The 27,448-nt window shown below is 36.9% G+C and overlaps 2 protein-coding genes across 3 annotated transcripts in view; one reads left to right on the top strand and one right to left on the bottom strand.

The window, feature by feature from the left end:
* Cenpp (centromere protein P) overlaps positions 1-27,448 on the bottom strand; it is a 196,844-nt gene that overhangs the window by 138,326 nt on the left and 31,070 nt on the right. The window contains exon 5 of the mRNA XM_057787187.1: positions 25,695-25,791. Within this exon, the coding sequence (XP_057643170.1) occupies positions 25,695-25,791 (97 nt within the window). The remainder of the gene's footprint in view (positions 1-25,694; positions 25,792-27,448) is intronic.
* On the top strand, positions 421-21,162 carry Ogn (osteoglycin). Of its 2 annotated transcripts, none has more exons than XM_057787185.1 (7): positions 421-485; positions 1,494-1,711; positions 3,882-3,975; positions 10,577-10,735; positions 13,396-13,598; positions 17,612-17,707; positions 19,546-21,162. In XM_057787185.1, exons 2-7 carry the CDS (start codon positions 1,538-1,540, stop codon positions 19,714-19,716), a joined length of 897 nt encoding a protein of 298 aa, XP_057643168.1. In that variant the 5' UTR covers positions 421-485; positions 1,494-1,537; the 3' UTR covers positions 19,717-21,162. The 2 variants fall into 2 exon arrangements, with proteins under 2 accessions (XP_057643168.1, XP_057643169.1); XM_057787186.1 differs by lacking the exon at positions 421-485 and adding an exon at positions 1,190-1,278.

Genomic DNA, 27,448 nt, shown 5'->3' on the forward strand with positions numbered 1-27,448 from the left:
AGGAGAACAAAATCCTTAGTTTTCATTAAATTAACAACAAAGACTGGTTTGGTGGTCCATTTTTCAAAAGTGTTTTATATACCAGAAAAGCACAGAAACAAAAGCATGATTTAAAAAAATATATCATTTCTATAAACTAATATTCGCTAAAAGATTAGTGCTTAATATACAAGGTAAAAGAGATCGGGACTCCAGTGTGCTGCAGCAGCCAGCGCTGGTGCCGCAGTTTCAAACATCTTCAGCACATCCTCTCATACAACACCCTGCATTTCACCCCAGAGGAGGAATGCTGGCAAAGATATGCACCACATGGGATCTGCTGTTGGATTCCACCACAGGGAATTTAAGCTGTTGGGCCCTGAAACTTTATTCAGCAGTTGGAAACCATTCCACAGCGTTGCTCCTTCACCCTCCCACTTGGGACTAATGCACAGGCATGAACACCTACTGAAGAAAACCACACAGGACTTCAACCAGTGACTACGGTAGGCTTGTTTCTCACATATTAATTTAATTACTGTGTGTTAAAGTGTGATTCTAAAAGTCTTAATAAATGTAAAGTCATTTGTAGTGTAAGTTTAATTTTCCTTGAATAATTAATTTTCATCAATACTTTCATATATCATTTTATAACTTTAACATTGATGTAGATAAGAACTGGAAGCAGAAAAGGTTACAAACCCATTTTATTTTGAAATTTCAAACCCTGGCTATCTGACAGACTGGCATCTGCAGTGCAGTATCAGCACCTCTCAGCGACTGTGTGTACTTAAAAGCTGTCTGAAACGTGTACTCAGCAGTTAAAGATCACTGGTGAGCCTCAAAGAATCTTTCCAGGACATTCTCCAAAGTTCCTCCCTTAAAGTTTATGTGACCCTAATCTGCAGTGGTACTGCTGCACTGTTCATAGTTTAAGCTTTAAAAGGCAAGATTACTAATTAAACAAGATAACCCGCTACATTTACAAAACTAGAGAAACTTTTATTATACACCACTTAAAAGTGTTACTGTCTACTTCTTATGATGTGAAACTTAAGGTTTAAGTTTTAATCCTTGCCTCAGACTGCTTCTTTTACCTCAGTATGGACCAAGAGTTCCTTTAAAGCAGCAACGTTGAAATATGATATTTTTAACTCCACATGACACAGGATCATGGATCTTCGTGTTAACCATTTATATTGCAGGTATTCCAAGAAGACTTTGACTGCATACAAATACCCCTATTCAAGGCATTCGATTGTTAGTAAACCAAGCAATAATTCTTAAATTACTTGATAGGTAAGAAATAAAACTACTTTCTGAATTTTTCAGAATCTTCACTGGCACATAAAAAAAAAACTGTTAGTATCTAATTAAGAACCACTAAGGGTTAAATAGTTGTTCTCTATTCCCTACTGCATACACATTGCCAAAATATTCTCCAAGCTTTTAAATATTGCTTCGATAGTCTGCAGTTTTATTTCCAGGGGGAAAAAAGAGCTTTTGTTCCACAGCTATCAGGTCACTAGTTACTTCCAGTCACTGTGAGTTTGCTGAAATGAAGACTGTGCATTCTACATTTCTCCTGCTACTGCTCGTGCCTCTGACACAGCCAGCACCACAAACTCAACTCGACTCACATATTAACTATGAGTATGGAACAGATCATTTGGAAGAAACAAAATTTAGCCAGGACTATGAAGATAAATACCTGCATGGAAAAAATACTAAGGTATTTTATTTCTACTTTAAATTTATATTCTAAAATGATACTCATTTAAATGCATATCATCCTTAATTTCAATATTTGATAAGGAAAAGAGAAAGGCATTTTAAGATTTAAAATAATTGTATTTTTCAGATATATATGATTCTTCAATTAACAAGTAGTACCAAATGGTAAACAAAAAGTAGCTAGAGAAATCAAAAATTAAAATTTAAAACATTAAGACTCTAATAGCAGCAATTTATGCTAAATAATGCTACATAATATCCTATAGTTGCATGTTATATTGCCTCAAAATAAATTAAGAAAAGATAAATTATCAGCTTATGTTTATAGAATTCAGAAAAATACAGTCCAAGGAAGTAAATATAAAAACATTTATTGGTTATGCATGCCAATTACATAGAATACCAACAAATAAAAAACTACAATTATTATGGGGATTTGTTTTTAACCACATTTAAGTTTAGACTCTACTGATTTATACCAAAGATCTGTAATGACATGCCACTGAGTTATGGTTTTTATACCACAATGATATAACCTTCAAAGCAAAGCAATTACTTGTGTTTTTTTTTTTCTGGGTATACAGAAATACTGGGAGGAGAAGGAAGTTAACATAGCATAAAACTATATGCTGCCCACTGTGTGTGATGCACACATACACTGGAAAATTAGAGTCAGATACATAATAATATTCATTGTTTTAAAAGTTCTTTTTTACCACAAGTCAGATAGTTAAGATTTTAAGATTAACCAGTCCAAACGCTTTCCCCTCCTAACTCACAATGAGCTAATGTTAATGCTACAGTTTCTTTTTCCCAAAGGAATGAGTTAAGATGCTGGTATTATTTCTACCTATGGTTATGACAAAACAGACAAATTTCTGTATCAACGGTTTCAAATTAAAAATCAAACAAAACTAAAAAGGTTATAACCTATTTTCTTACTGGAATGATCTGAGTCTATCAACTAACTGCAATATACTTTCAAAATTCCTTGAACCTTAGAGCTTTCTGCTTAACTACATGGAGTTTTAAGCAGTTTTCCATCAATATAAATGTGTGGGTCAATATTTGTGTGAAGTGGAGAACTCAATGGGGTAGAGTGATGTTTAGGCAGTACACAGATGGGAAAATGAGGGTTAACGGCAAGGTCAGGAGCCCACAGAAAAAAACATGGAGCAAGCGGTGAGGTAGAGGGAATAGTACCCCATATAATAAATTATAATCTACTAGCAGAAAACACATTCTCTGGAAAGAGGACAGAGATGAGATGACAATCCCCAGTTATACAGTGTTAACAGCCTATACCAATGGCCTGATCAGGTAAAGAAGCTAGGATAAAAGGATCCATCCTAAGGCCAAGGCAGGATGCCAGAAGAATTTATTCAGTACTTTATGTTCTACAGCTATGTTGTTGCTCAGAAGGATAGACACCGAGAAGGGGAAATCAGTTCATATAAAGAACGATAAAGAATAGTTCCACATAAGAAAAACTTTCATTCACATTCAGAGAATTATCTCCTAACCTCACACCTAGAAATTCAATATATTAAATATTTATCAAATATTGAGTTCAGTCCGTGAAAACAAAAAAATTTAAAAAGCTGATTCTCTTAGCCGGGCGGTGGTGGCGCACGCCTTTAATCCCAGCACTCGGGAGGCAGAGGCAGGCGGATCTCTGTGAGTTCAAGACCAGCCTGGTCTACAAGAGCTAGTTCCAGGACAGGCTCCAAAACCACATAGAAACCCTGTCTCGAAAAACCAAAAAAAAAAAAAAAAAAAAAAAAGCTGATTCTCTTACTCAGGAGTGCATATCCTACATAGAGTAATGACAGTGTAATTTAATGGATAATGAAATGGAGTTACGTATAAAATCTTAATGGAGGGCTGAGATAGCTTGTCACATAAAGTCTCTTGCAGCCATAAAACCCCTAGGCCCATATAGTGGAGAAAACTAACTTCTACAAGTTGTCCTTTGTTTAATATGTATGTCACATACATATAACATGAATACATATATAAATACTTATATATACAGACATACACATATAAAACAAAATCTTGATGAAATACCTTTACCAATGACTATGAGGAATGTTTGTGATCCTTTCAGTTTACAGGCAGATTCCTGTCTTATTACACCTGATAACAAATTTCTAATTTTACAACAGGAAAAGGAAACCATGATAATTCCTGATGAAAAAAGTCTCCAGTTACAAAAAGATGAGGTTGTACCATCATTACCCACCAAGAAAGAAAATGATGGTAAGTATGAACAATCTATCATCTAGTGGTTTTGTCTTTTTGTTTTGATTTCACAGGGTTTCTCTGTGTAATAGCCCTAGTTGTCCTGGAACAAGCTCTTGTAGACCAGGCTGGGCTCGAACTCAGAGATCTGCCTGCCTCTGCCTACTGAGTGCTGGGATTAAAAACATGCAGCACCACCACCAGCTGGCCATCTACTATTTTTGAAAAGCATCTTTTAAAAGATACATACAAAGACATTTTATTTCTTGTTGTAATCAAAAGTTGTCTCAAGGCACATAAACTGAAATTTCCTCTTCAATGGTAAAGTCATTATGGCTACATCGGATGTGCTCATCACCTACCATTGTACACTGTGAGGGAAAACTGTGGACTAGAAAACATTCAAGAACATTCAGCAATTTTACTAAACCTATCCATTAGAAAACGTACATTTTTGTTCACATAAAAAATGAATTCAAAAGCCCGGCATGGTGGCATACACCTTTATTAATCCCAGCACTTTGGAGGCAAAACAGACAGACCTCAATGAGTTCTAAGTCAGTCTGTTTATGTAGCAAGTTTCAGGTTAGCAAAGAGTACATAACAGGCCTTGCCACAAAAACAAATCAATTCAAGAAAGAATTAAAGGTTATTTTTCAAGTACAACCAAGACACTTACAACCAATATAATACAATCAATTATTATCTTCAAGACACTTGGGGAAGCCAGGGATGTGGTGGCATACTGTGCGAGGCCCTAAATTCAATGAATAGCACTTTAGAAAGCAGCAAGCAAGGAAACACAAAGTAGAGAAACATGACTCTATATAAATATCTACAATGTCTGCTTCAATTAAAATAACAGGAATATTACTGCAAAAGAACAAGCTACAAGTCATACTGTACAGTTCTTATATTTGATTTATTCTTGTTAAAATAACATAACATGGTTTCACATGAAAGCATGAAAAAAAATCCACCCACACCAGTTCCTGTCTTGCTAAAATAAAGTTAAAATGAACTAAAACAGAAAACACATCCTCAAAGTCTGGCAAGTATTTTAGTAAAAATGGACTTAAATAATTGAAAAGACTCCTTTTTTTAGACAGGATGCCTCAATATCATAAAATATCATTATTCTCTAAATTCAGAAAAAAAAAGACAACCCCACTAAAATTACTAAATTTTCGATAATGCTAGGGAAGTGGATTCTAAAATGCTTATAGATACATATAAGTAACAATGAGAGTACAGTTGTGGAAACACTGAACAGTGCCATACAAAACACATTTAACATGTTGGGGATACTAGCACAAGAACAAAGACTGTGGACACAGAATAAAAGCGTAGACACAAAAAGAAACAAAGACATTTAGTATATAATTAAAGCAAGAAAAAGTACTCAAGCACTCAGTCACTGAGGGAGAAAATTTTAAATAATTGAGTGTAGGAGAACTAGATAGCCATTTGGAGGGAGATAAATTAGATCTATTTTCATAAAAAGAAAAATAAACATAAGCATGATCAAAGATCTAAACAAACAAGATGGGACTGGAGTGATGGCTCAGCAGTTAAGAGCACTGGCTGTTCTTCGAAAGGAAACAGGTTCAATTTCCAGCACCCACATGGCAGTTCACAACTTTCTGTAACTCCAGTTCCAAGGGATCTGGCACCCTCACACAGACATTCAAGCAAAACCCCAATGTACATAAAAAATGAAAAAAATCTTAAAAAACAAATAAACAAGCCGGGCGGTGGTGGCGCACGCCTTTAATCCCAGCACTCAGGAGGCAGAGGTAGGCGGATCTCTACGAGTTTGACGCCAGCCTGGTGTACAAGAGCTAGTTCCAGGACAGGCTCCAAACTACAGAGAAACCTTATCTCAAAAAACCAACCAACCAACCAACCAACCAACCAACCAACCAACCAACCAACCAACCAACCAACCAAACATACATGAAGTCTTACAAGTAGTAGCAGACAGTTTGGGAGTGGGATGGCTCAAAACCCAGAAATTTTAACAAAAAACATTTTAAAAATTACTTCATAAAATTACAGAAAATAAAAAACTTTTTTTTTTCAATTTTATTTTATGTACATTAGTGTTTTGCCATGGGTTTTGGATCCCCTGGAACTGGAGTTACAGTTGCGAGATGCCATGTGGGTCCTGGGCACTGAACTCGGGTCCTCTGGAAGAGCAGTCAGTGCTCTTAACCACTGACTGAGTCATCTCTCCAACCCCAAGAAAAAACTTTTACATCATAGCAAGAACCAATGTTCATGCAAATATACACAAAGCAGAAAAATAAACAATATTTTTAATTTTTAATAAGAATATATTTGGAAGACTATTAACAAAATGACTTTAAAGTGACACTAAATACATGAAAAGATTTTCAATCTCACTTTTAGTTAAAAAATAAAAATGAAAATTACACTGACATTCCATCCTTAACCTGATTTTAAAAACTGAAGACAAAATATCAACATATAACAAGATCAAGATTGTATAATAACAAATATTTGAATATACTGCAAGAATAAATGTGAATTAATACAACACTCCTAGACAGGAATGTGACAGTATCTAACAAACTAAAATAGATTTACTTGTTACCTTTTTTGGGGGGGCGAGCAATGCTTGAGATCAAAATCAAGGCCAATCATGTGCAAAGGAAAGCACTGCTACTGAGCTACATCCTAAGCCCTATATTTACTTTTCAACACAGTCATCACATTTTATAAATTTTACCCTGACGACCCATATCCAAAATAAAAAATACAAATGTAAAACACTAAAGTACTATTGGCAATTACAAAATACTACAAATAACTCAACAGCCCAAACACTGAACAAATGATGGCACAGCCACCCAAGGAATACAATGCAGTTATAAAAAGAACAAGGAAAGGCTAGAGCTGTAGCTCAGCTCATAAAGTGCGACCTTAACATTTAGGAAACCTTGGGTTTGATCCCCAGCATCCACTACTGTTCACAGTAGTAAATCCTTGCAATTTCAGAAATATGAAATGTGAAAGTCATAAATTCAAGGTCATATTTGGTTATACAGCATTTCAAGCCTGCCAGACTATCTCAAAAAAAATTAAAGCAAAATAAAAGAACAAACAAAAAAGTGAAGAAGACCTGTAAGAACATGGAGTGATGTCCAGAATACAAGTATGCAAAAAAAGAAAACCATAACAGACTATCTATTTCTAACATGCTGCCTTCATATAAAAAAATATCATTTTATAGCCGGGCGGTAGTGGCATACACCTTTAATCCTTGCACTCGGGAGGCAAAGGCAGGCGGACCTCTGAGTTCGAGGCCAATCTGGTCTACAAAAAATAGTTTCAGGACAGTCTTCAAAGCTACAGAGAAACCCTATCTTGAAAAACCAATATATGAATGTATATGGATATATATGCATATATATGTATAATTTTATAAAAGAAAATTTTAATAAAAATACTTTTTTTATTAAACAGCTTACATACAGATGTTAATTTATGTGAAAAGAAACACAGAAGAGGGAATTTTCTAAAAACTGAGAAGGATTAAGGATTTGGCTAAGTGGTAGAGCACTTGCCTAATATGCGTGAGGCTCTGGATTAAATTTGGAGATTTAAGGCCAGTTACATCAAGGAAATAAGTGAAATCACAAGTAGAAGTGAGGGAGAATTGGGATGCGATAAAGATCTAGTTGTGAGTATATAATTTTTATGTAGTCTTAATTTTCAGAATATTGATTCATATAAGCAAAAAAACACATGTAAATAAAGTCAGTAAAGACAAACTTATAAAAACAATAGAAATATAAACATTAAAACAGTTAATTGTATTGTGATAACATAGTAAAGAAAACAAAAATCTAATGCAACTAAATCTTAAATGTAGTATTTTGATTATAAACCTTGAAGTTAAAGAAAAGCAAATCAGAAGAAATCATGCATTGCCTAAAGACAAAAATTGGGCTAGTGAGATGGTTCAGCAGGAAAGGCACCAACACCAAGTCTAATAGCCTGAATTTGATTCTCAGGACCCGTGTAATGGAGGAAGATAACCAACACCCCAATTTGTTATCTGATCTCCACTTCTGTAGTCACATGTGTGTGTATGCAAACATAATACACACAAAATCCTTTTTAAAGTACTGCAAAAAAGAGACAGGGCTACATTGTGTTTTATACTATACATTAGGTGATTTATTATTATTATTATTATTATTATTATTTTTTTTTTTTTTTTTTTTTTTTTTGGTTTTTCGAGACAGGGTTTCTCTGTGTTTTGGAGCCTGTCCTGGAACTAGCTCTGTAGACCAGGCTGGTCTCGAACTCAGAGATCCGCCTGCCTCTGCCTCCGCCTCCCAAGTGCTGGGATTAAAGGCGTGCGCCACCACCGCCCGGCCTAGGTGATTTATTATGTAAACATTATAGACTACTTACACATATCTAGATGGGACAGCTTATTTTATATCCTAGGCTATATAGTGTGAATGTGCATATGTATATGGAGGTGGGTGTTAGACTGTCTCCATCGCTCCTAGGGGCATGAAGAAAAAGGTGAGACTAAATTAAACACAAAGGAAAATGTTAACAAGAGATCCTGCAGATGCAAGATACACAATGCTGCCGTTAGAATAACCCAGCAAGCGAGGCAGTATGGCACACACTTTTAATCCCAGCACCCGGGAGGCAGAGGCAGGTGGATCTCTGTGAGTTCGAGGTCAGCCTGGTCTACAAGAGCTAGTTCCAGGACAGGCTCCAAAGCTACAGAGAAACTCTGTCTGGAAAAAAAAATAGAATAAAATAAAAATAAAAATATCAATGGAAGATCAATGTTCTGGATTAGTACTTCCCAAGAAGCTTGAGAGCCTATGTCCTATTCCTGCAACTTATCCTGGAAGGAAAAAATGGCTCCTCCTAGGTGTTCTCTGACCTCCATAAACATGTCATGGCACACTCCCCCCAATAAATAATGATAAGACAACTGAAAGAACATATTAAGAGTACTATACCAGGCTTTTATTATATGGCCAAGTAGTTGCTGGCAATCTGTTGGTAATTCAATTAAGAAAAATAAAGTTTCCAAAAGTCATATTGAAAGCACCAACAGAATAAAGAATCTTGCTTATTCCTGATATCATATTTAAAAGTTAACTCTAGGGTCTGGAGAGATAACTCAGTGGTTAAGAGCACAGTTTCTCTTCCAAAGGGACCCAGATTCAATTGCCAGCACCCACATGGTGGCTTACAAATATCTGTAATTGCAGTGCCTAGAGGGGTTTGAAGTCCTCTTCTGACCTTTTTAGGCACCAAACATGTGTGGTGCACATGCATGCATACAAGTAAAACATTCATATGCATAAAATAAATATTTAAAAAGTTAACTCAAAATGTTCAGGTTTCTTTTAATAAGTTTAAATTTCCAGAACAAACAAAGGATAGCACTGTAATGACTCCTAAGATTTCCATCTTAAACCTAAAAGTTCATGCATTGAAGGTAAAAGGAGTGGAGAGGGGATGACCAACCAAGGAAGCACTCTGGGTATCTAAATAAGAGCCCAAGTGAAGACATTCTAAGTGAGACATTCCAAGGTAGGATCATAAAACTCCAGCAATGACTGATTTTCAAGTTAATGGTTTGTTCCTCTCACTTGGGATTTCTAAAGTCATTAACTATTGTCATCTATTTGAAAAATGTTTTCAACACATCAAACTTAAAAAACATCAAATTTAGCCGGGCGGTGGTGGCGCACGCCTTTAATCCCAGCACTTGGGAGGCAGAGGCAGGCGGATCTCTGTGAGTTCGAGACCAGCCTGGTCTACAAGAGCTAGTTCCAGGACAGGCTCCAAAACCACAGAGAAACCCTGTCTCAAAAAACCAAAAAAAAAAAAGAAAAAAAAAAAAGAAAAACATCAAACTTGATAAATCAATTCTTAAATTCTGCACTGTAGACTCCATTTATTTGTTTATTTATTTATTCATTGTTTTTTGAGGCAGGGTTTCTCTGTAGCTTTGGAGCCTGTCCTAAAACTAGCTCTTATAGACCAGGCTGGCCTCAAACTCACAGAAATCCGTCTGTCTCTGCCTCCCAAGTGCTGGGATTAAAGGAGTGCGCCACCACTGCCCAGCCCTATATTTTCTTTTTACATTCAAATGAGGAAAGGTAGCCTTCCATGAGGTCAGCAATTAGACAATCAAAGCAAAATAGAAAATAAAAAGGGGGCCAGCAAGATGGCTCAGTAGGTAAGCCTGACAATGTGAGCTTAATCCACACAGTAGAAGGAGAGAATTGTCTCCTGCAGGTTGTTCTCTGAGCTTCACAAACCTACTGTGGTATGTATGCACCCACAGATTTACACACACATACAATAAGAATAAATAAAAATAAGTAAATAAAATATGTTGACTATGGACTATGTAAAATTCTGATGAATTAAGCTCAATACAAGATAGCAGTTGGTTATCACAACTATCTTTCCTGATTTACCAATGATTCTGTAACATACCTTTTCAAATCACAGCATTCATTAATTCATTATAACAATAACTTTACAATCAGATGATGAATTTTTTCAAATGAGTTTATGCTTATAATTTTGTTTCCTAACTTAGAAATGCCTACATGCCTGTTGTGTGTCTGTTTAAGTGGCTCTGTCTACTGTGAAGAAGTTGACATTGATGCTGTGCCACCACTGCCAAAGGAATCAGCTTATCTTTATGCACGATTCAACAAAATTAAAAAGCTGACCGCCAAAGATTTTGCAGATATGCGTAAGTTTAAAATATAAAAGCACAAATTTCTGTTTTTCACTTGCTATATTAAGTCAGCACTATTGAAGCATTCACGTATACTACATACACTTCATAAAAATCAATCTTTTTCTTACTAAAAGAATCTTCTTTCCATACAGACTTCTGTGATCATTCTTTACTGTTGATTTTGCTATTCCATCTAACATAGGTATCACCTTAAGACCAATACTTCAAAATACACACTACCTCAGGCGGTACGTAGTACCAGCATGACCAGGGCGCTTTTCCAATTAACTAGACACTTTTCCACTTTTACCATAAATACACAAACTGCTTTTATTTTCCTTTTCTATTGTTTATTTATTTATGTATTTATTTTTATTGTTTTCTTCTATCTGGGATCTCATTTCCCATGTGCTAGGATTACATGGGAAAATTTCCTTTTCTTCAACTTATTTCTTCTTTTCTTTTTTTCTTTTTCCCAAGACAGGGTTTCTCTGTATAGCTTTGGATCTTGTTCTGGAACTCACTTTGTAGACCAGACTGGCCTTGAATTCAGAGATCTGTCTGCCTCTGCCTCTCAAGTGCTGGGATATAAGACATGCACCAACCACCACTGCCTGACCTAATTTATAACTTTTAAACCTTGCTACATATTTAAAAATATCTGGAAAGGAAGCTGGAGAAATGGCTCAGCGTTTAAGAGCATTTGCTGCTCTCTCTGTTTGATCCTCAGAACCCTATCAGGCAGTTTACAACTACCTGCAACTCCTGCTCCAGGGTATTTGATGCCATTGCCTGGACACTTCATAGGCACCTGCACTCACACATGACTTATCCACACACAGACAAACACGTGTACATAATAATTAACAATCTTTTAAAAAAATCTGGAGAACAACTTTTTAAAATACTAATACCCCATGAAATGCAAAAACATTCCTTGGATGATTCAACAGAAACGGTTCTGAAACAGTCATGTTTAATTTTTTTCCCCAGATCATTAGTAATCAGCTTTTTGGCTTTCTAATAAAATTTAACTGGACTAAGGTATTATGGTCAGCATACTACTAATACCCTTTTCTGAAATACCAAATCCCAGCTCTGGATTATTTGTTTCTTGGCCAGTTTTCTAGATACCTATGTCATGAAGTGTTCCTGAAGAAAACCATAACCAAGAATCACACTGGCTTTACTACATTTTATTTACTTATTTATTTTGGGAGTGCAACAATTGAGTCCAAGATTTGCACCCCCCCAGGCAAAAACAGGTAACTGCTTTCTATTGTGCCACATCCCCAGCTTTTTCAACTCTACATTTATGAGATTAAGCCTAACTGGATTTATGCTGCCATTAATAAGTCTAAGTTGCAGACTGAAGGACAGTTGGTCCTCCTTATATTTTGCAGATCTCATATTGGCAAATTCACCTTTCTGGACATGTAGTTCAATGATAGAGCACCTGCCTAGCACATTTGAAGCAATGGGTTCAATTTCCAGTATGTTTAGGACCATGAGCAGAAATTCACAGAGTAACAACAAAACTGAGTTATTCAAACCTATTTCCAACTAAGGTATAACAAGGCAGCGCTCTACTTCAGCTGTCTAAAATGTAGCAGTGTCTTATTCAGCACATCTAGCATCGTGGTTTTCACATTTTTTTTTGCTTTATGTTGAAGATGTTAGCTGAAATGGCAGCAAGTGTAGTGCTGAAGTGCCATACAGTATTTCTAATAGCAATGATGATACTAGGCAGAAAATCCAAGTGTTAGATAAATTTTATCTAACTTGAGTTATGAGTTATACCAATGTTCATGATTCCAAAGGGTAGATTAAGCTATCTTTAAACAAAAATTTATATAAAGCAAGGTTCATATTAATTGGTTTGCAAAAATGAGTGAGCAGAAGCTTATAAGCACCTGCCTCTGGAACTCTCCTAATTCACTGTTGTAAAAACTTTTTAGAAAACAGCTACTATGAATGAAAAGAAACCACCCTAACTATGTCAGCCTAAGCCACCTCCAGCTGCGAGAGAGAGAGAGAGGGAGAGAGAGAGAGAGAGAGAGAGAGAGAGAAGGACAATGAATGAATGAGTGAATATACCTTAGTCTCTCAGTCTGCATCATGTTAACAAATCAGGGAACATTTTTGTCTTTGTTCTTAAGAAGGTAGAAACAAATTAATACAATGTACCCACAGCTATAATAAAATATGCTGGCAAAAATTTTAAAAAATAATTACATGATTAAATCCAATTAATCACAATTTCCCCCCATTATATGCAGTAAAAATTTCCTCTGATATGTTTGTTCATAATAAATTCAGATTCGGATGGAAAGACTATGAACTTTAAGATTCCTTCTGAAACATACACTCTAAGATCACAGTAAGGAAAGGCACTGTTGTTGTCAACAAAATTTTACTTATGGGGTTGCGACTGTAGCTTAGTGATAGAGTGCTTCCCTACCAAGCATAACGCCCCAGGTTCAATCTCCAGCACCTCATGAAAGCACAGCTGGAATTACACAGTATCAGGCTATAGGTTAGATTACCAACACTACAAGATGAACTTGACTGACTTACTAACTGCAAATACTATCCTGGGCCTTGAACAGAAACTTTCCTCCAGTCTACATAATGAGATTCTAACATCTTATTTTTTATTTATTTCTGTCAAGCTAATTTAAGAAGACTTGATTTTACGGGAAATTTGATAGAAGACATAGAAGATAGTACTTTTTCAAAACTTTCTCTGTTGGAAGAACTTACACTTGCTGAAAACCAGCTAGTAAGACTTCCAGTTCTTCCTCTGAAGCTTACTTTATTTAATGCTAAGTACAACAAAATCAAGAGTAAAGGGATTAAAGCAAACACATTCAAAGTAAGTATTCTATAGCATGACAAAACACAATGTGAGTGATGATATTTTAAGTTTTTATTACATTTATTTATTGTGGGTGTTTATTCATTTTGTGTGTGTACACATACCAGGTATACATGTAGAGGTCAAGGATAACTTTTGGAAGCTGTTTTTTCCTTCTACTTGTGGGTCCTGGTCATCAAGTTCTAACATGTGAATGCAGGTCATCAAGCTTAGCAGCAAGTATGCTAACAGAGAAGGCATCTCACTGCCACAGTGATAATATTTTTAAATTGGTGCTTGTTTGCACCCCATTCTGCTCCTCTACTACTTTTGAGGTATATTTCTATTCAACAAGATAAGAAGTGAAGAGAGCTATAGCTGGCATTTACCCAGATCAATATTTCAGAACTTGGAACAAAAAGACAAACATTCCACAAAAGAACATTGGGTTAATGTGTGTTTATGTATTGCAGAGGGGCTGGCAGCATAATTCGTGGTAGAAATAATGCTTAGCATGCTTGAGGACCTAAGTTCACCCCAGCACCAAACATGATCAAATAAGCAAAACATGTATATCATACATATACAAAGACATAGAAATGTGTCTTCTATCAATACAAAGAAACATTTTTATATTTAAAAGTAAACACTATTATCTCACTGTTTCAAAAAATTGTATTCTTCCTATTAACCAGGAATAACTGGTATCTTTTATATTTAACTTTGGTAGATAATATAGCAGTGTTCCTCAAAGAATAAATCAATAATTCCAAAAGAATGGAAATGCTCATGAAAATTGAAAAAAAGTAATCACCCCAGTCCAGAACTTCCATAACTATGATATAATCACTCTCGGCCCTAGGTAGGGCAGAGAAGGTAACCTCAGGCAAAAATACAAGATGCTTAAGCTACTGCTGGCAGAAGACAACTTTATTCAAAAGGCAAGATGTGAGGTATGGTGGAGCATGATGGAGGAAGGAAGATCTATGCCTTTAAGGCTAGCATGGTCTACACAGCAAGTTCCAGTCAGCCAGGCTATCTAGTGAGACATTGTCTCAAAATAACAACAACAACAACAACAACAACAAGCACAGCAACAAAAGAGACACGATCTCACACACATGAAATTGCAACCATCCAGGAGCCTCAGGCAGGAGGATCTAAAGTTGAAGACCACTTTAGGCAATGTCACAAGAGAATTCCTAATAGAAGAACCTAATGAAATTTTCATTTACACTAATTTATATAATTATATAAGTTTGACGTTTATCCACAACTGCTTGTTTAAAAAATACTTCCTAGCTAGGCGGTGGTGGCACAGGCCTTTAATCCCAGCACTCGGGAAACAGAGGCAGGCTGGTCTCTGTGAGTTTGTGGACATCATGGTCTACAGAGCGAGTTCCAGTTCAGCCTGTTTCACAGAGAAATCCTGTCTTAAAAAACAAAACAAATAAAAAATATTTCCTTTTTCCTTATTTTTAAGGTAACCATTCAACATTATAGGGTTTGTTAGTTTTGTTTTTTTGTCCTTATGCTATTTTTCATTAAAAATTTATAACTGATAGTTACATAAAACTGTATAATACGTATGGTTAAGGCATTTTCAGAACATGACAAGATGATCTAAAGAAGCAAACCCTTAACAGGGGCAGGGAAGTGTCTTTTGCACACTCATCTATATCCTTTGTGGTATAAGATAATACTGCTCAACCAGAAAATCTCGAAAAGAAAAGTGAATCAATGTAACCTTTGGGGGTCAGGTCAGGTAGTAGCACTTTTGGTATTCTGAAGGCTTCACACTTTTCTCTTGATTAGAACTGGATTCAGGAACAATGTTTGTAAATGTAAATACAAAGATATTTGGAGAAAAAGCTGATTTTTATACTATTAAAAATATCCAAAAGATTGATTTGCTGTTGATATCATAAGCAATGTTGGTGGTTTTGTTTTTTAAATAAGGGATTCAGAAACTCAGAGTTCTTTGCTGACTTTAAAAAGCAGACTTGAAGATAGACATAGTGGTACACGTACCTGTAGTTCCAACACATGAGATGCTAAAAGTAGGAAGACTTCCAGTTTAAGGCAAATCTGGTCTACACTGTAAGGCCACACCTCAAAATACAAACAACATAAAACCAGAGCAGACACACTTTCTAAAAACAAAATATAAATATACCTCATGCGCTAGGTAAACGCTTCAGCATGTAAAGGCACTAGCTTGCAAAGCCTGAACACCCAAGTTCCACATCACTCATCTCCAATCTTTTAACTCTTAAAGTGAGATAAGAAGAGATAAGAAAATTAATAGACATTCATGGGCCACCTAGCCTGTGGTGCAGCACCAAACACAAGAAGAGCCTGCCTCAACAAGCTGGAGGGGAGAAATGACTCCCAAGAATTATCTTCCGACCTCTGCAAGCAGATGCACATGTGCACAAAAACACATGCACCATTTTTAAATTTAATTTTGTAATTTAAAGAAATGAATTTAAGGGCTAGAGAGATGGCTCAGAGGTTAAGAGCATTGCCTGCTCTTCCAAAGGTCCTGAGTTCAATTCCCAGCAACCACATGGTGGCTCACAACCATCTGTAATGGGGGTCTGGTGCCCTCTTCTGGCCTGCAGGCATGCACACAGACAGAATATTGTATACATAATAAATAAATAAATAAATATTTTTTAAAAAAGAAATGAATTTAAGTAGGGGAGACTTTGAGTAACTAGCAGTGACAGAATGTTTAGAGCAGGACATAGAGCAATTCCTTGTGGTCCAAGCTACTTGGAAAGGTAAGGCAAGAAGATTGCTTAAGACCAATAGGTGAAGGCCAGCCTGGGAAAGGTAGGACAACCATGTCTATCTCAGAAAAAGAAAGAAGGATGGAAGGAAGGAAGGAGTAAACAAAGAAAGGTAGATTTAAATATTCTGGATTTTAAAAAAAGAATATTGTGCAAATTGGCATGAAAATGATAAAATTGTTTACTTTATTTAATACCTTAGGGTTGCAATAACCCTAAGTACAGTATCAAGTTACTATAATTCAAATAAAAGCAGTTCCGGAAAGACAGTTGATGTCCATATGATGTAAAGGGAGAATGTTTATGAAAGAATTGAGGGGTGGGGAGATGGCTCAGTAGGTAAGGTGCTTGCTGTCTAGTTTGACAATCTGAGTTCAATCCCCAGGTCAAACAAGGAAGCAGAAAATCAAATGCTGTGCGTTGTTCTCTAACTTCTAACATGTGCACTATGGTTTATGTACACAAGCACATATATACATAAAATTTTGAAAATTGAAAAAAGATAAAAGATTGAAATAATAGCATTGGAAAGAAGAAGCAAGCGGGGCATAGTAGATGTAATCCTAATATCTAAAAAGCTGAAGAGGGAGGATGGTAAGCTTCAGGGTAGTTTAAGATACATGGTAACCCCCCCCCCCATGATAAAATATGACATGGTAGCACAGGATGCATAAAAAAATTAGGAGTAACATCATAGAAAAATTACATTCTGAAATCATAGCATGCAATCATACATAGTAATGAGTTACTGATTATAAAGAATATTCCAACATAAACCCCTCACGGGAAAACATATGTCATGTTAAATTGCATGCTTGGCAAAATGCTTTGGGAAATGGCATCTTGTTAAGTACCATCTCTTAGGAGTAGCCATTTTTCTAGGAATATGTAAAACTTCTATGGAAAGTTCAGGAGTTGCAAAAAAACTTGAAGGATTCAACCATCAGTCAACACACAGCTGCCCTCTAGACAAATATTAAGGGCTGAGTATTCTGGGATGAGATGTCAGAAAAATGTGGAATATTCAATAGAGTGCTATTAGATATCATAATGTCTTAAAAACCAAAAACCCTACTCATGAGGCCAAAACCCAGTAACAATCAAAGCAACAAAGTACCACTCCAAAGCTGATACTATCAAAACATGCTACATCAATACTGTTTTTAAAGTATATATTATTTGAATAATGTGAAGAATGCATAGACCTCAGTGACATTGAACTTTTTTTTTTAATAGAAACTGAATAAGCTGTCTTTCCTCTATTTGGACCATAATGATCTGGAATCTGTGCCTCCTAATTTACCAGAAAGTCTCCGTGTAGTTCACCTTCAGGTACAACTGTTCTTTGTACAATAACTAGCTTTATTTAACTATGGGGCCATGTTTATTACTCGAGAAACTTATTTATATGTCAGTTATGGTTATAACACCAAAACAGTACTACCACTTAATGTCTATATAAGAATTTCAAGTCCAGGGCTGGAGAGATGGCTGGCTCAGCAACAATATGGTGGCTCATAATCATCTGAAATGAGAATTGGTGCCCTCTTCTGGCCTGCAGGGAGACATACAGGCATACTGTATACATTATAAACAAGTAATTCTCATTAAAAAAAAAAAAAGAAATGAAGGTCCAATTCAGAGTACACTAAGTAGATCGGTCTAGGAAGTATAAAGTCTGTTTAAGCAGAATACACCTTTCAGCACCTCCCAGTCTAAGTAAAGTTGAGGACTGACTACAAGGCCTTACCTAAAGTAGACAAGCATTCTATCACCAAGCATTCACATTTTTAATTTTTATTTATGGCAATATTCTGCTCCTTCTTCCTCAGGCTGCCTGACTGGGGTGAGAAGGGGTGAGCATTAGGCACTCACTGTCTATATAACTGAAACTCTTGGATCTGAGGTACATGTTAGAGGCAAAACCATTGAGCATGGCCGGTCACATAAGATGGGATGCCTATGTGGTGTTTTGTGGGTTTGTTTGCTTTGACATCCCCAGAAGAGGGGATTCCCTTGATGGTGACCACAATGAGGACAAAGAAGAAAACAACAGGCACACTAAATAACCAAGCAGAACTGAGACATACAAAGTAACCACAACCACAGTAGTAGGAATTGTGTTGTCTGTTCTAACAGGCCAAATTCAAGAGGTGACACACCCGTGACACATAATGTGCGGTGTTTTCTAAATACTAACCAATTCTCCACCACCAGCTGAGTATTCTAAAATTCAATTCTGATACCTCTGAGTCTATGGAGACCCCGTAAGTCCACGATTCAGTCTGATAACACTGTTTCCTTTGCAGGTACAGTATGAAGCATGTGTTTGTTTTGTTTTATCCCTATATTGCAGTTTTCTAGAGTGGTCACTATGAGTTACCTCATTATTATAATTCCAAGTCCTGAAAAACACTTCTATCATCCAAGAAATTCTAAGTTCAATTTCTTTATGCCAAAATCTTCTGGGACCCAGGATTACTCTCGAGCTTTCTGTAGTGTGGTGGAGGCAGGAGGAAGGGACAGAAGCACAGAATAATGGAGGCGAAACAACCTGGACAATCCGCCAGCAACCGACACAGGTGTTATGTACCTCCCAGTTACTCTGAACACAGATTTGAAGACCACTGATTTACGTTTTTTTCTCCAAAATAGCAGTGAACTCCAATTTCTGATTTGTTTCCTTTTCCAATTAGTGGCAGACATGTGCTTTTGGAGACATTTTATCTCATTTTACAGGACAGCATCAAGCGGGCATTGCAAAAGTGAAAAAAAAAGAAAAGGAGCAGAGGTTGATATCTCAGCATCACAAGAATCTCAACTTCTTTTCACCTCTTTAAGGAATATTCAAACACACTGTATCACTTTGAGTTAACACATCGGAATAGGATAGTTTCTTTAGTTTGCATGTTTCTATTTATATTCCAAACAGGATTGGACAGAAGCAATTTGGAAAAATAATGAGTAGACTGTTAATCCAAAGCAATACTGTACACTTAAAAATATGTTTAGGGTGCAAAAGAGAGTGCCATTACAGTGGACTACTATTTTTTAAATATGATCTCTAAAAGAAGATTCCATTTTAGGCAAAAATATCCTGTGTAATCCTACTGTATAATATACAAAAGGTTGATTTTAGATTTCTGAGTATTTTTTCTTTTATTTTTCAGTTTAACAGCATATCTTCAATTACAGATGATACATTCTGCAAGGCTAATGACACTCGTTACATCCGGGACCGAATTGAAGAGATTCGCCTGGAGGGCAATCCAATTGCTCTGGGAAAGCATCCTAACAGTTTCATTTGCTTAAAAAGATTACCTATAGGATCATACTTTTAAAAACCATCAATGCAGTGTATAATCTAAAGTAGTGCACCTAATGTCTTAAAGGAACATAAACATTAGCTTACTATTATCATTTTATCTCACTATTATAGAATTTTTTTTTTTTGTTTTTTGTTTTTTGAGACAGGGTTCCTCTGTGGTTTTGAAGCCTGTCCTGGAACTAGCTCTTGTAGACCAGGCTGGTCCCGAACTCACAGACATCTGCCTGCCTCTGCCTCCCGAGTGCTGGGATTAAAGGCGTGCGCCACCACCGCCCCGCACTATTATAGAATTTTATGTTTAATCAATGATGTCCAAAATTCTTACATTTTTTTTCTTACATGTTACTATAAAAATAATCCAGACTGAATCTCTTAGTTCAAAACAAAATGATATGAAACTAAACAACATTAAAAACCCCTTGTAGTTTACACTACACTACATCTAAACAGTGTCCTTTTATATAAACACTCACATGAGATCCACCATTCCCAAGACTAATGAAGTAAGAGAATGCCAAGAAACGTTGAACTGTTTGTCTTTCTTAACATTTACTGTATTTCACAAGCATTTAAGGCGACGTTCCAAGAAACTGTGAAAAGCCAAATGTTCCAAGTGACCGTCCATTGACTTTATGATTCACCAGCATTCTCCATGAAGCAGAAACCTTTTCTGTTACGGCAGCTATTTTATTGTATTTCTCATTTAGTCTAAGAAAAAGGGCAGCCACATCTAGGCAAAACTTTCCAGTAAAGTAAAATTTTACTCTTTGGTATAGAACCAATTTAGAAAAGTTCAGTTTTATGCTTTGTGGTCACACAGATAGTCTTTAGTCAATTACTTAAAAAAATTCTAAGAAAAAGAATCAAAATTCTACTCATTTTCTCGGAGAGTAATAAGAGCCCTTCACTCTAAAGATTCTCAAACATGAAATGAGTGTAAGCTTTCCACAGTATAGGAAGGATTTCATCAATAAATTTGTTCAAATATAAGAAATTTAAATGAAGTCTATTGTGTTGTGTTGTACGTAGAGCTTCAGCTACACATATGTTCACTCAAACTGCACACTCACAATCCGCCCATGAGCACCACTTCTCAATGGTCATGATTTCCAGATACAGGGAACAGAGAAACCCAACCTTCTGTCTAACAATGATGACTGAACAATGCAGATTAAAGTTCCTACATTAACCCTCAGAGGAAGGTGCATATAGCACACTCACAAATATTAGTCTATATATTACTTTGGAGTTGATCATAAAATTAAAGATGTTTTAGAAATAACTATCTTTTATATACAAAAGTACCACTATTATTTCCATTATTGGGTACACGTTAGAATCTGCATGCTTTTCCTAGAATACTCAAGCATTTGGTGTTTTGCCCCAATGCAGACTGACCCCTTTCTCTCTCATGTTATGGCTGACCCCAGACAAAACTTTTCATTAAAGCACTTGTGACCTATAAGGCCATACTGACTACACTAATAATGTTTACTAGTTCATTCATTTTGATGTTAGTTATAGTAAATTTATCCCACTGTGTCATTTTGTGTGCATGCCTCAGTTTCTCCGTGACTAAACACTCACGAGGATTACTGAAACACAGTTTAATCTTTTACACTTGTATGGTACCTAGTAGTACATTTGAATTAAATAGCAATAAACATTGTAAAATCTATCGAAATAGAAGGGTACTGCTTATATGGGAAAAAACAAACTAGTATAATCTAGAATAAATCAATGGAAATAGAGTAACAAGGCTGAGACAATGGGCAATATACAGGAACGTCCTTTAATTTTCTGACTTTCAGAAGAAAAATATACTCATGTACACATGCATACAAACACAGTTTGGTATTTTAGGGATGTGTATTGTTCTGGGGTCTGAACACAGTGCCTTATACATTTTGGACAACATTATTGAACTCTATTCCCAGCCTTCTATATTATTTTTGTAATAGAATTTAATGAGAAAATACCATAAAATAATTATAATTTTTTTCAAAGTTAAAACCAATGGTTTGGATGAAATTTTCGGGAGAAAGAATATTGCCAAAAATTATAAATTATGGAATTTACTTAAATAACTTGGATTTTGAGTAAGACCACTTGAACATAGGTAGCTTATATCTTTGTTACACACCTTTGTACGGAAAAATAAAATAAAATCCAGAATGGATCAAGGAAAACAACACAAGTAAAATTATTCTTGATTCTACTCTATAATACAGATATTTCATTATTGACAATTATAACTAAAGAAATAGTCTTAAAATTAAAAAAAATCATAACAGGATTGGTGCTGTGGAATAACTCTTTTGTACACTGTGAAGATTTGTCACTTGAATTGGTTTAATAAAAAGCTGATTGGTCAGTAGCCAAGCAGGAATAGGCAGCACAACCAAACTAGGAGAATGATGGGAAGAAAGGGCAGAGTCAGGAGTTATTAAGAGACATAGGAGGAGCAAGACATGCTGGAGGACAGGCAAAGCCACAACTCATGTGGAAATAAATAGATTAATAGAATGTATTAATTTAAGTTGTAAGAGCTAGTTAGTCATAAGCCTGAGCTCTCGGCCAAGTATTTATAATTAATATAAACTTCGGTGTGTTTGAGAGCAGTTGTGGGACAGGAAAACCCACCTACAGACCGGTGATACGGTTCAGAGGTTAAGAGAACCTACTGCTCTTGCACAGGACTCAAATTTAGTTCCAGCACTGACAACTCCAGTGTCAGGGAAACCAATACCCACCTCCTTCTGGACTCAACTGGCAATGCACGCATGTGACACACATACAAATGTGCAGCCAAAAATACACATACACACTGGGCGGTGGTGGCGCATGCCTTTAATCCCAGCACTCGGGAGGCAGAGGCAGGCAGACCTCTGTGAGTTCGAGGCCAGCCTGGTCTACAAGAGCTAGTTCCAGGACAGGCTCCAAAGCTAGAGAGAAACCCTGTCTTGAAAAACCAAAAACAAACACATTCACATAAGATGAAAATGAGATATTTTAAAAATTATTTACACCTTACAAATATAAAAAATACATGAAAGCAAAAGACACATGTGGTGGTTTAAATAAAAATAATTCCCATTAACATATATTAGAATGCTTAGTGAAAGGAAGTGAAACTGTTTTAAGAATAATTAGGAGGTATGGTCTTGCTAGAGGAGTGTTGTCACTGGGGGTGACCTTTGAGGTTTCAAAAGCCCATGCCAGGCTCAGTGTCTCTCTCAAGGCCTGCACCAGATGTGAGCTCACAACTACTCCAGCACCATGACTGCTTGCCTGTTACCATTCTCTCTACCATGATAATGGACTAGCCCTCTGAAATGTAAGCAAGCCCCCAATTGAATGTTTCCTTCTATAAACTGGTCGTGGTGTGTCTCTTCACAGTAATAGAACACTAAGAAAACATACATAAAAGAATAGACACCTGAGGGGTGCACCCAACCACTGAGACAGGGGGGCCGATCTATTGGGAGCTCACCAAGGCCAGCTGGACTGCTACTGAAAAAAACATGGGATAAAACCGGACTCTCTTAATGTGGTGGACAATGAGAGCTGACGAGAGGCCAAGGAGAATGGCACAGGAACTTTCATCTGGCGATGGATCGAGAGAGAGACAGAGACCCAATTTGGATCAACCGTCTGAGCTCTTAAGGTCCAAATGAGGAGCAGAAGGAGGGAGAACATGAGCAAGGAAATCAGGACCACGAGGGGTGCACCCACCCACTGTGACAGTGGAACTGATCTATTGGGAGCTCTCCAAGGCCAGCTGGACTGGGACTGAATAAGCATGGGTTGAAACTGGACTCTCTGAACAAGGCGGACAATGAAGGCTGATGAGAAGCCAAGGACAATGGCACTAGGTTTCGATCCTAATACATGAACTGGCTTTGTGGGAGCGTAGCCTGTTTGGATGCTCACCTTCCTGGACCTAGATAGAAGTGGGAGGACCTTGGTCTTCCTGTAGAGCAGGGAATTTGGACTGCTCTTCAGTATCGAGAGGGAGGGGGAGTGGACTAGGGGGAGGAGAAGTGGAGTGGGGATAGGGGGAGGGGAGCGGGGGGAGGGGGCAATATGTGGGAGGAGGGGGAGGGAAATGGGAAACGGGGAGCAGTTGGAAATTTTAAGTAAAAAAGAATAAAAAAAAAAGAGAAAAAAAAAGAATAGACACCTATGTTCGTGGATCTGGAAATGTTATATTATTAAGACAATAAAACAATCTCGAGATTCAATAAAATCCCTATGAAAGTATCAATGATTTTTTTTAACAGAAGCATAAAAATAATCTACTCTAAAATTTATATGGATTATTTAAACCCCCATATAAACAAAAAAAATCTTGAAAAAGAAGCAAGAGAGTAGACTCATCTACTAACTTAAAGACTTATTATAAAAACACAATAACTCAAAGAGTATGTGTGTGCATGATATAAGAAATTAGAGAGCCCAGAAATAAATACATGACCACATACAAGAAAATATAACAAAATCATGAGAATTACTTGAAGGACTGCAGTATGGGAACTGCCCATGTTTCATTCTGGAGAAAGCCTTACACCTGACAAATTTTATTAAGTCAACCAAAGAGAATGAATTTAATAATAAGAAAAGAACTGAACTCCAAATACAGGCAAATTAGTACTAATCTTTAAAATAACAGTCATAGGTTAGGCTTTTGAAGGACTAGAACCTTGAAATATTATTTACACTGATTCATTCAGGTTTTTGTGTGGCTGACAGCTGTTAATAACAATGCTATGGAAATAAGTAGGACCTGAGGGATTACAACACAACCAACTTTTGATTATGTCCCTAAACAATTTTTTGAAAAGCAGTCTTTAAGTATTTCCATCAGACTTAAAACCATTACTTATATATTAGAGCTAAATCTTGATCCCACTGCCAGTGGCCCTACAAACTGCCCAAGCCACATAAACTGTCACCCACATTCAGAAGGCTGAGTTTGGCCCTATGCAAGTTGGAGCCGGATACCTTGTTCAGCCTCGATACACTGGGGAGGGCTTTGGCTCTGCCTCATCATGATGTGACAGACTCTGTTGACTCCCCATGGGAGGCCTTACCCTCTCTGAGGAGTGGATGGGGGTTGGGGTGGGGAAAAGGTGGGGGCAGTGAGAGGAGAGGAGGGAGGGGGAACTGGCTTGGTATGTAAAATAAAAGACTTTTTTTTAAAAAATAATTAAACAAGAAATAAGGAGCTGTGTAAAATCAAAACGAACAAACACGCAAACAATTACTTCATAAAAATCAAGCGTCAATATTTATACTCAAGATGTGCAATAATACAGCAGCTTAAAGTAGTCTGACATAGAAATTACAATTATATTGCTTTGTGACAATATATAATAGGTTGTTTGAGGCAGAGTGTACATAGACTTGCTGGCCTGGAACTCACTATGTAGACCAAGCTGGCCTCAAACTCATCCTGACCTCCCTGCTCCTGCCTTATGAGTGTGGGGCTCAAATGCATGCACCACCACAGCAGGCACTATATATTCTTTACTAGCATTTATTTTTGTTTTTTATGTACTCCTGAAAGGCTGAATTTTCAAAAATAAAATTCTCAATAAATTAACTATAGTGAATAGTCAAAATAATATAATTTCATAATATCAATTATCCATTGATTTATATAGAAACTTCTCACTCATTTATTACAAATAACTGCTAATTTATTAAACCAGTGACAATATTCTCTATTCTTTGAAATTTAAAGCACGTATATAGAGCATACTATTAATCCCAGCACTAGAGAGGCAGAGCCAGGCAGATGTCTGTGAATTTGAAGCCAGCCTGGTCTACATAGTTCCATAATATCCAGACCCTGGATATTATAGTCTACATAGTCAGACCCTACCTCAAAAAAGAACAAAAAAAGAAAGCAAACTATGAGTGTATCAACAAAATTAACACCAGCTTCATTTTCTACATATATTTAAATTTAAAATCTTCAGACTTTACCTTAAAATGCTTAAATGTGTTCTTACGATATTCATACCACTCCACAAAAAAATGCAGACTCCGGAAAAACATGAGCAAATCTCTTTTTTCTTCTGCTCTGGAAGAGTAAGATGCTACAATTAATAACTAGAATGAAATGATAGGCTCACTTAACACTTATTTCTTATTTTTTATTAACGTTTTACACTAACACTAAAAATACCCTTGATGCCCTTCTATATGTTGATCCCTACACTTGTGTAAGTGTGTGTTCTGTGACAGCTAATGCTAATTGCCACAAACTACTATATTAGCCTGGAACGTCCTCAACTGTTTGAATCTATCCAACTTTCCAACCACTCAAAGGCCACATTCTCCAGAAAATCTTATTTGATGAATGCAAAATAATGTGCTTTCTGGAACAAAGTTTCTATCCCATACAAGTTCCTGAGTGAGAACCCTAGGCACAGAAGGCTGGGGCTGAATAGCAGAAAGGCCAACCACACGTTAGAGGGTGGGAGCTCTGGGCTAGCAAGACTCCATGTGTGGCATACTGTAGGCATTTATATTCCCATAGCTCTTGGAATGCCCCCAGCAGCTATAAGCAGGGAAGCTTCTTTTGCAGTGGTATCAATGCAGACTCTTATCTGAGAAAGAGAGCCCTTGAAGGCTTCTGTACCAACCTCTCCCCCACTCCTTAAAAGAAACAGTGCAGACACGAAACTGTAGAAGAGTCATTAAAAATTGTGATGAAGATGCTAAAGTGTAGCTATTCACATTTGACGGCTTCTGGTGGAGGGTGAGAGTGGGAGAAGTGTAGGGTAAAAGGGCCAGTCAAACCCACTCTGGCCCTAAAATTAGAGCCAGTGAAAGAAATATGTTATAGCCCTGAAATTAGAGCCAAAAAGTTAAAAAGTGTCAGTAGAAGGAATATACTTTGGCCCTGAAACCAAAACCAAATCTGTCCCTGCCCAACTAAGCAGAAAACCAACCACTCCCTGAGCAGAAAACCAACCAATCCCTGATCACGAGATCTAGTCAATCTGAGCTCAAGAGAATGAAATTTGACCAATCCTCACCCTGAATATCTTCTCCCTGGACTAACTTTGCCCATAAGAAGCCCTATATAAGCCCTGTACCTATTCAGTTTGCTGCTGCTGCCATTTTCTGCAGTGACAGAGGTGGTCACTCTTCTGGATTCTTCCCTCCCAATAAATTCCGGAATGAAAGAACTGTGAGACCTTCTTTTGCCCAAATGGAGTGGAGGAGAGAAGTAACTTTTTACTGGAGCCTCAGAAGAGCAGGGCTGTAACACTTTCCCTAGTAATAACAGAGTTGTTACGCTCCAGGGGATCTGAGCAGAACTGTAATACCTTCCTTGGGAAACCTCCTCCTGCCAGAACAGAGCTGTTACATTAGAGAAACCTTTTCCTGGACCAAGGAAGTAAACTGCTATGCTTACTGTGACAAGGTATTCCTTGGCTACCAACTGCCAAGATCCCTTTCCATCTGAGCTAAAATGCTTACAGGGAGGACACAATTCTCTTTAAAGGGATGGCCACTGGGAGTTTGACCAGGCTCCAGTGAGTATATGGCCAACACAAATTGGACTTTTGGTGGTAGTGGTGGGGGCACAAGGGTGAGAGGGACCTGGAAGGAATAGGAAGCATGTATGATCAGGGTGTATTATATGAAATTCCCAAGAAATTAATAAAAACACGACAAGGAGGGGAAAAATGAATGTAATGATTTTCAGATGATGACCTAAAAATTTC

The sequence above is a fragment of the Chionomys nivalis genome, chromosome 13 (assembly GCF_950005125.1).
Source record: "Chionomys nivalis chromosome 13, mChiNiv1.1, whole genome shotgun sequence".
NCBI lineage: Eukaryota > Metazoa > Chordata > Mammalia > Rodentia > Cricetidae > Chionomys > Chionomys nivalis.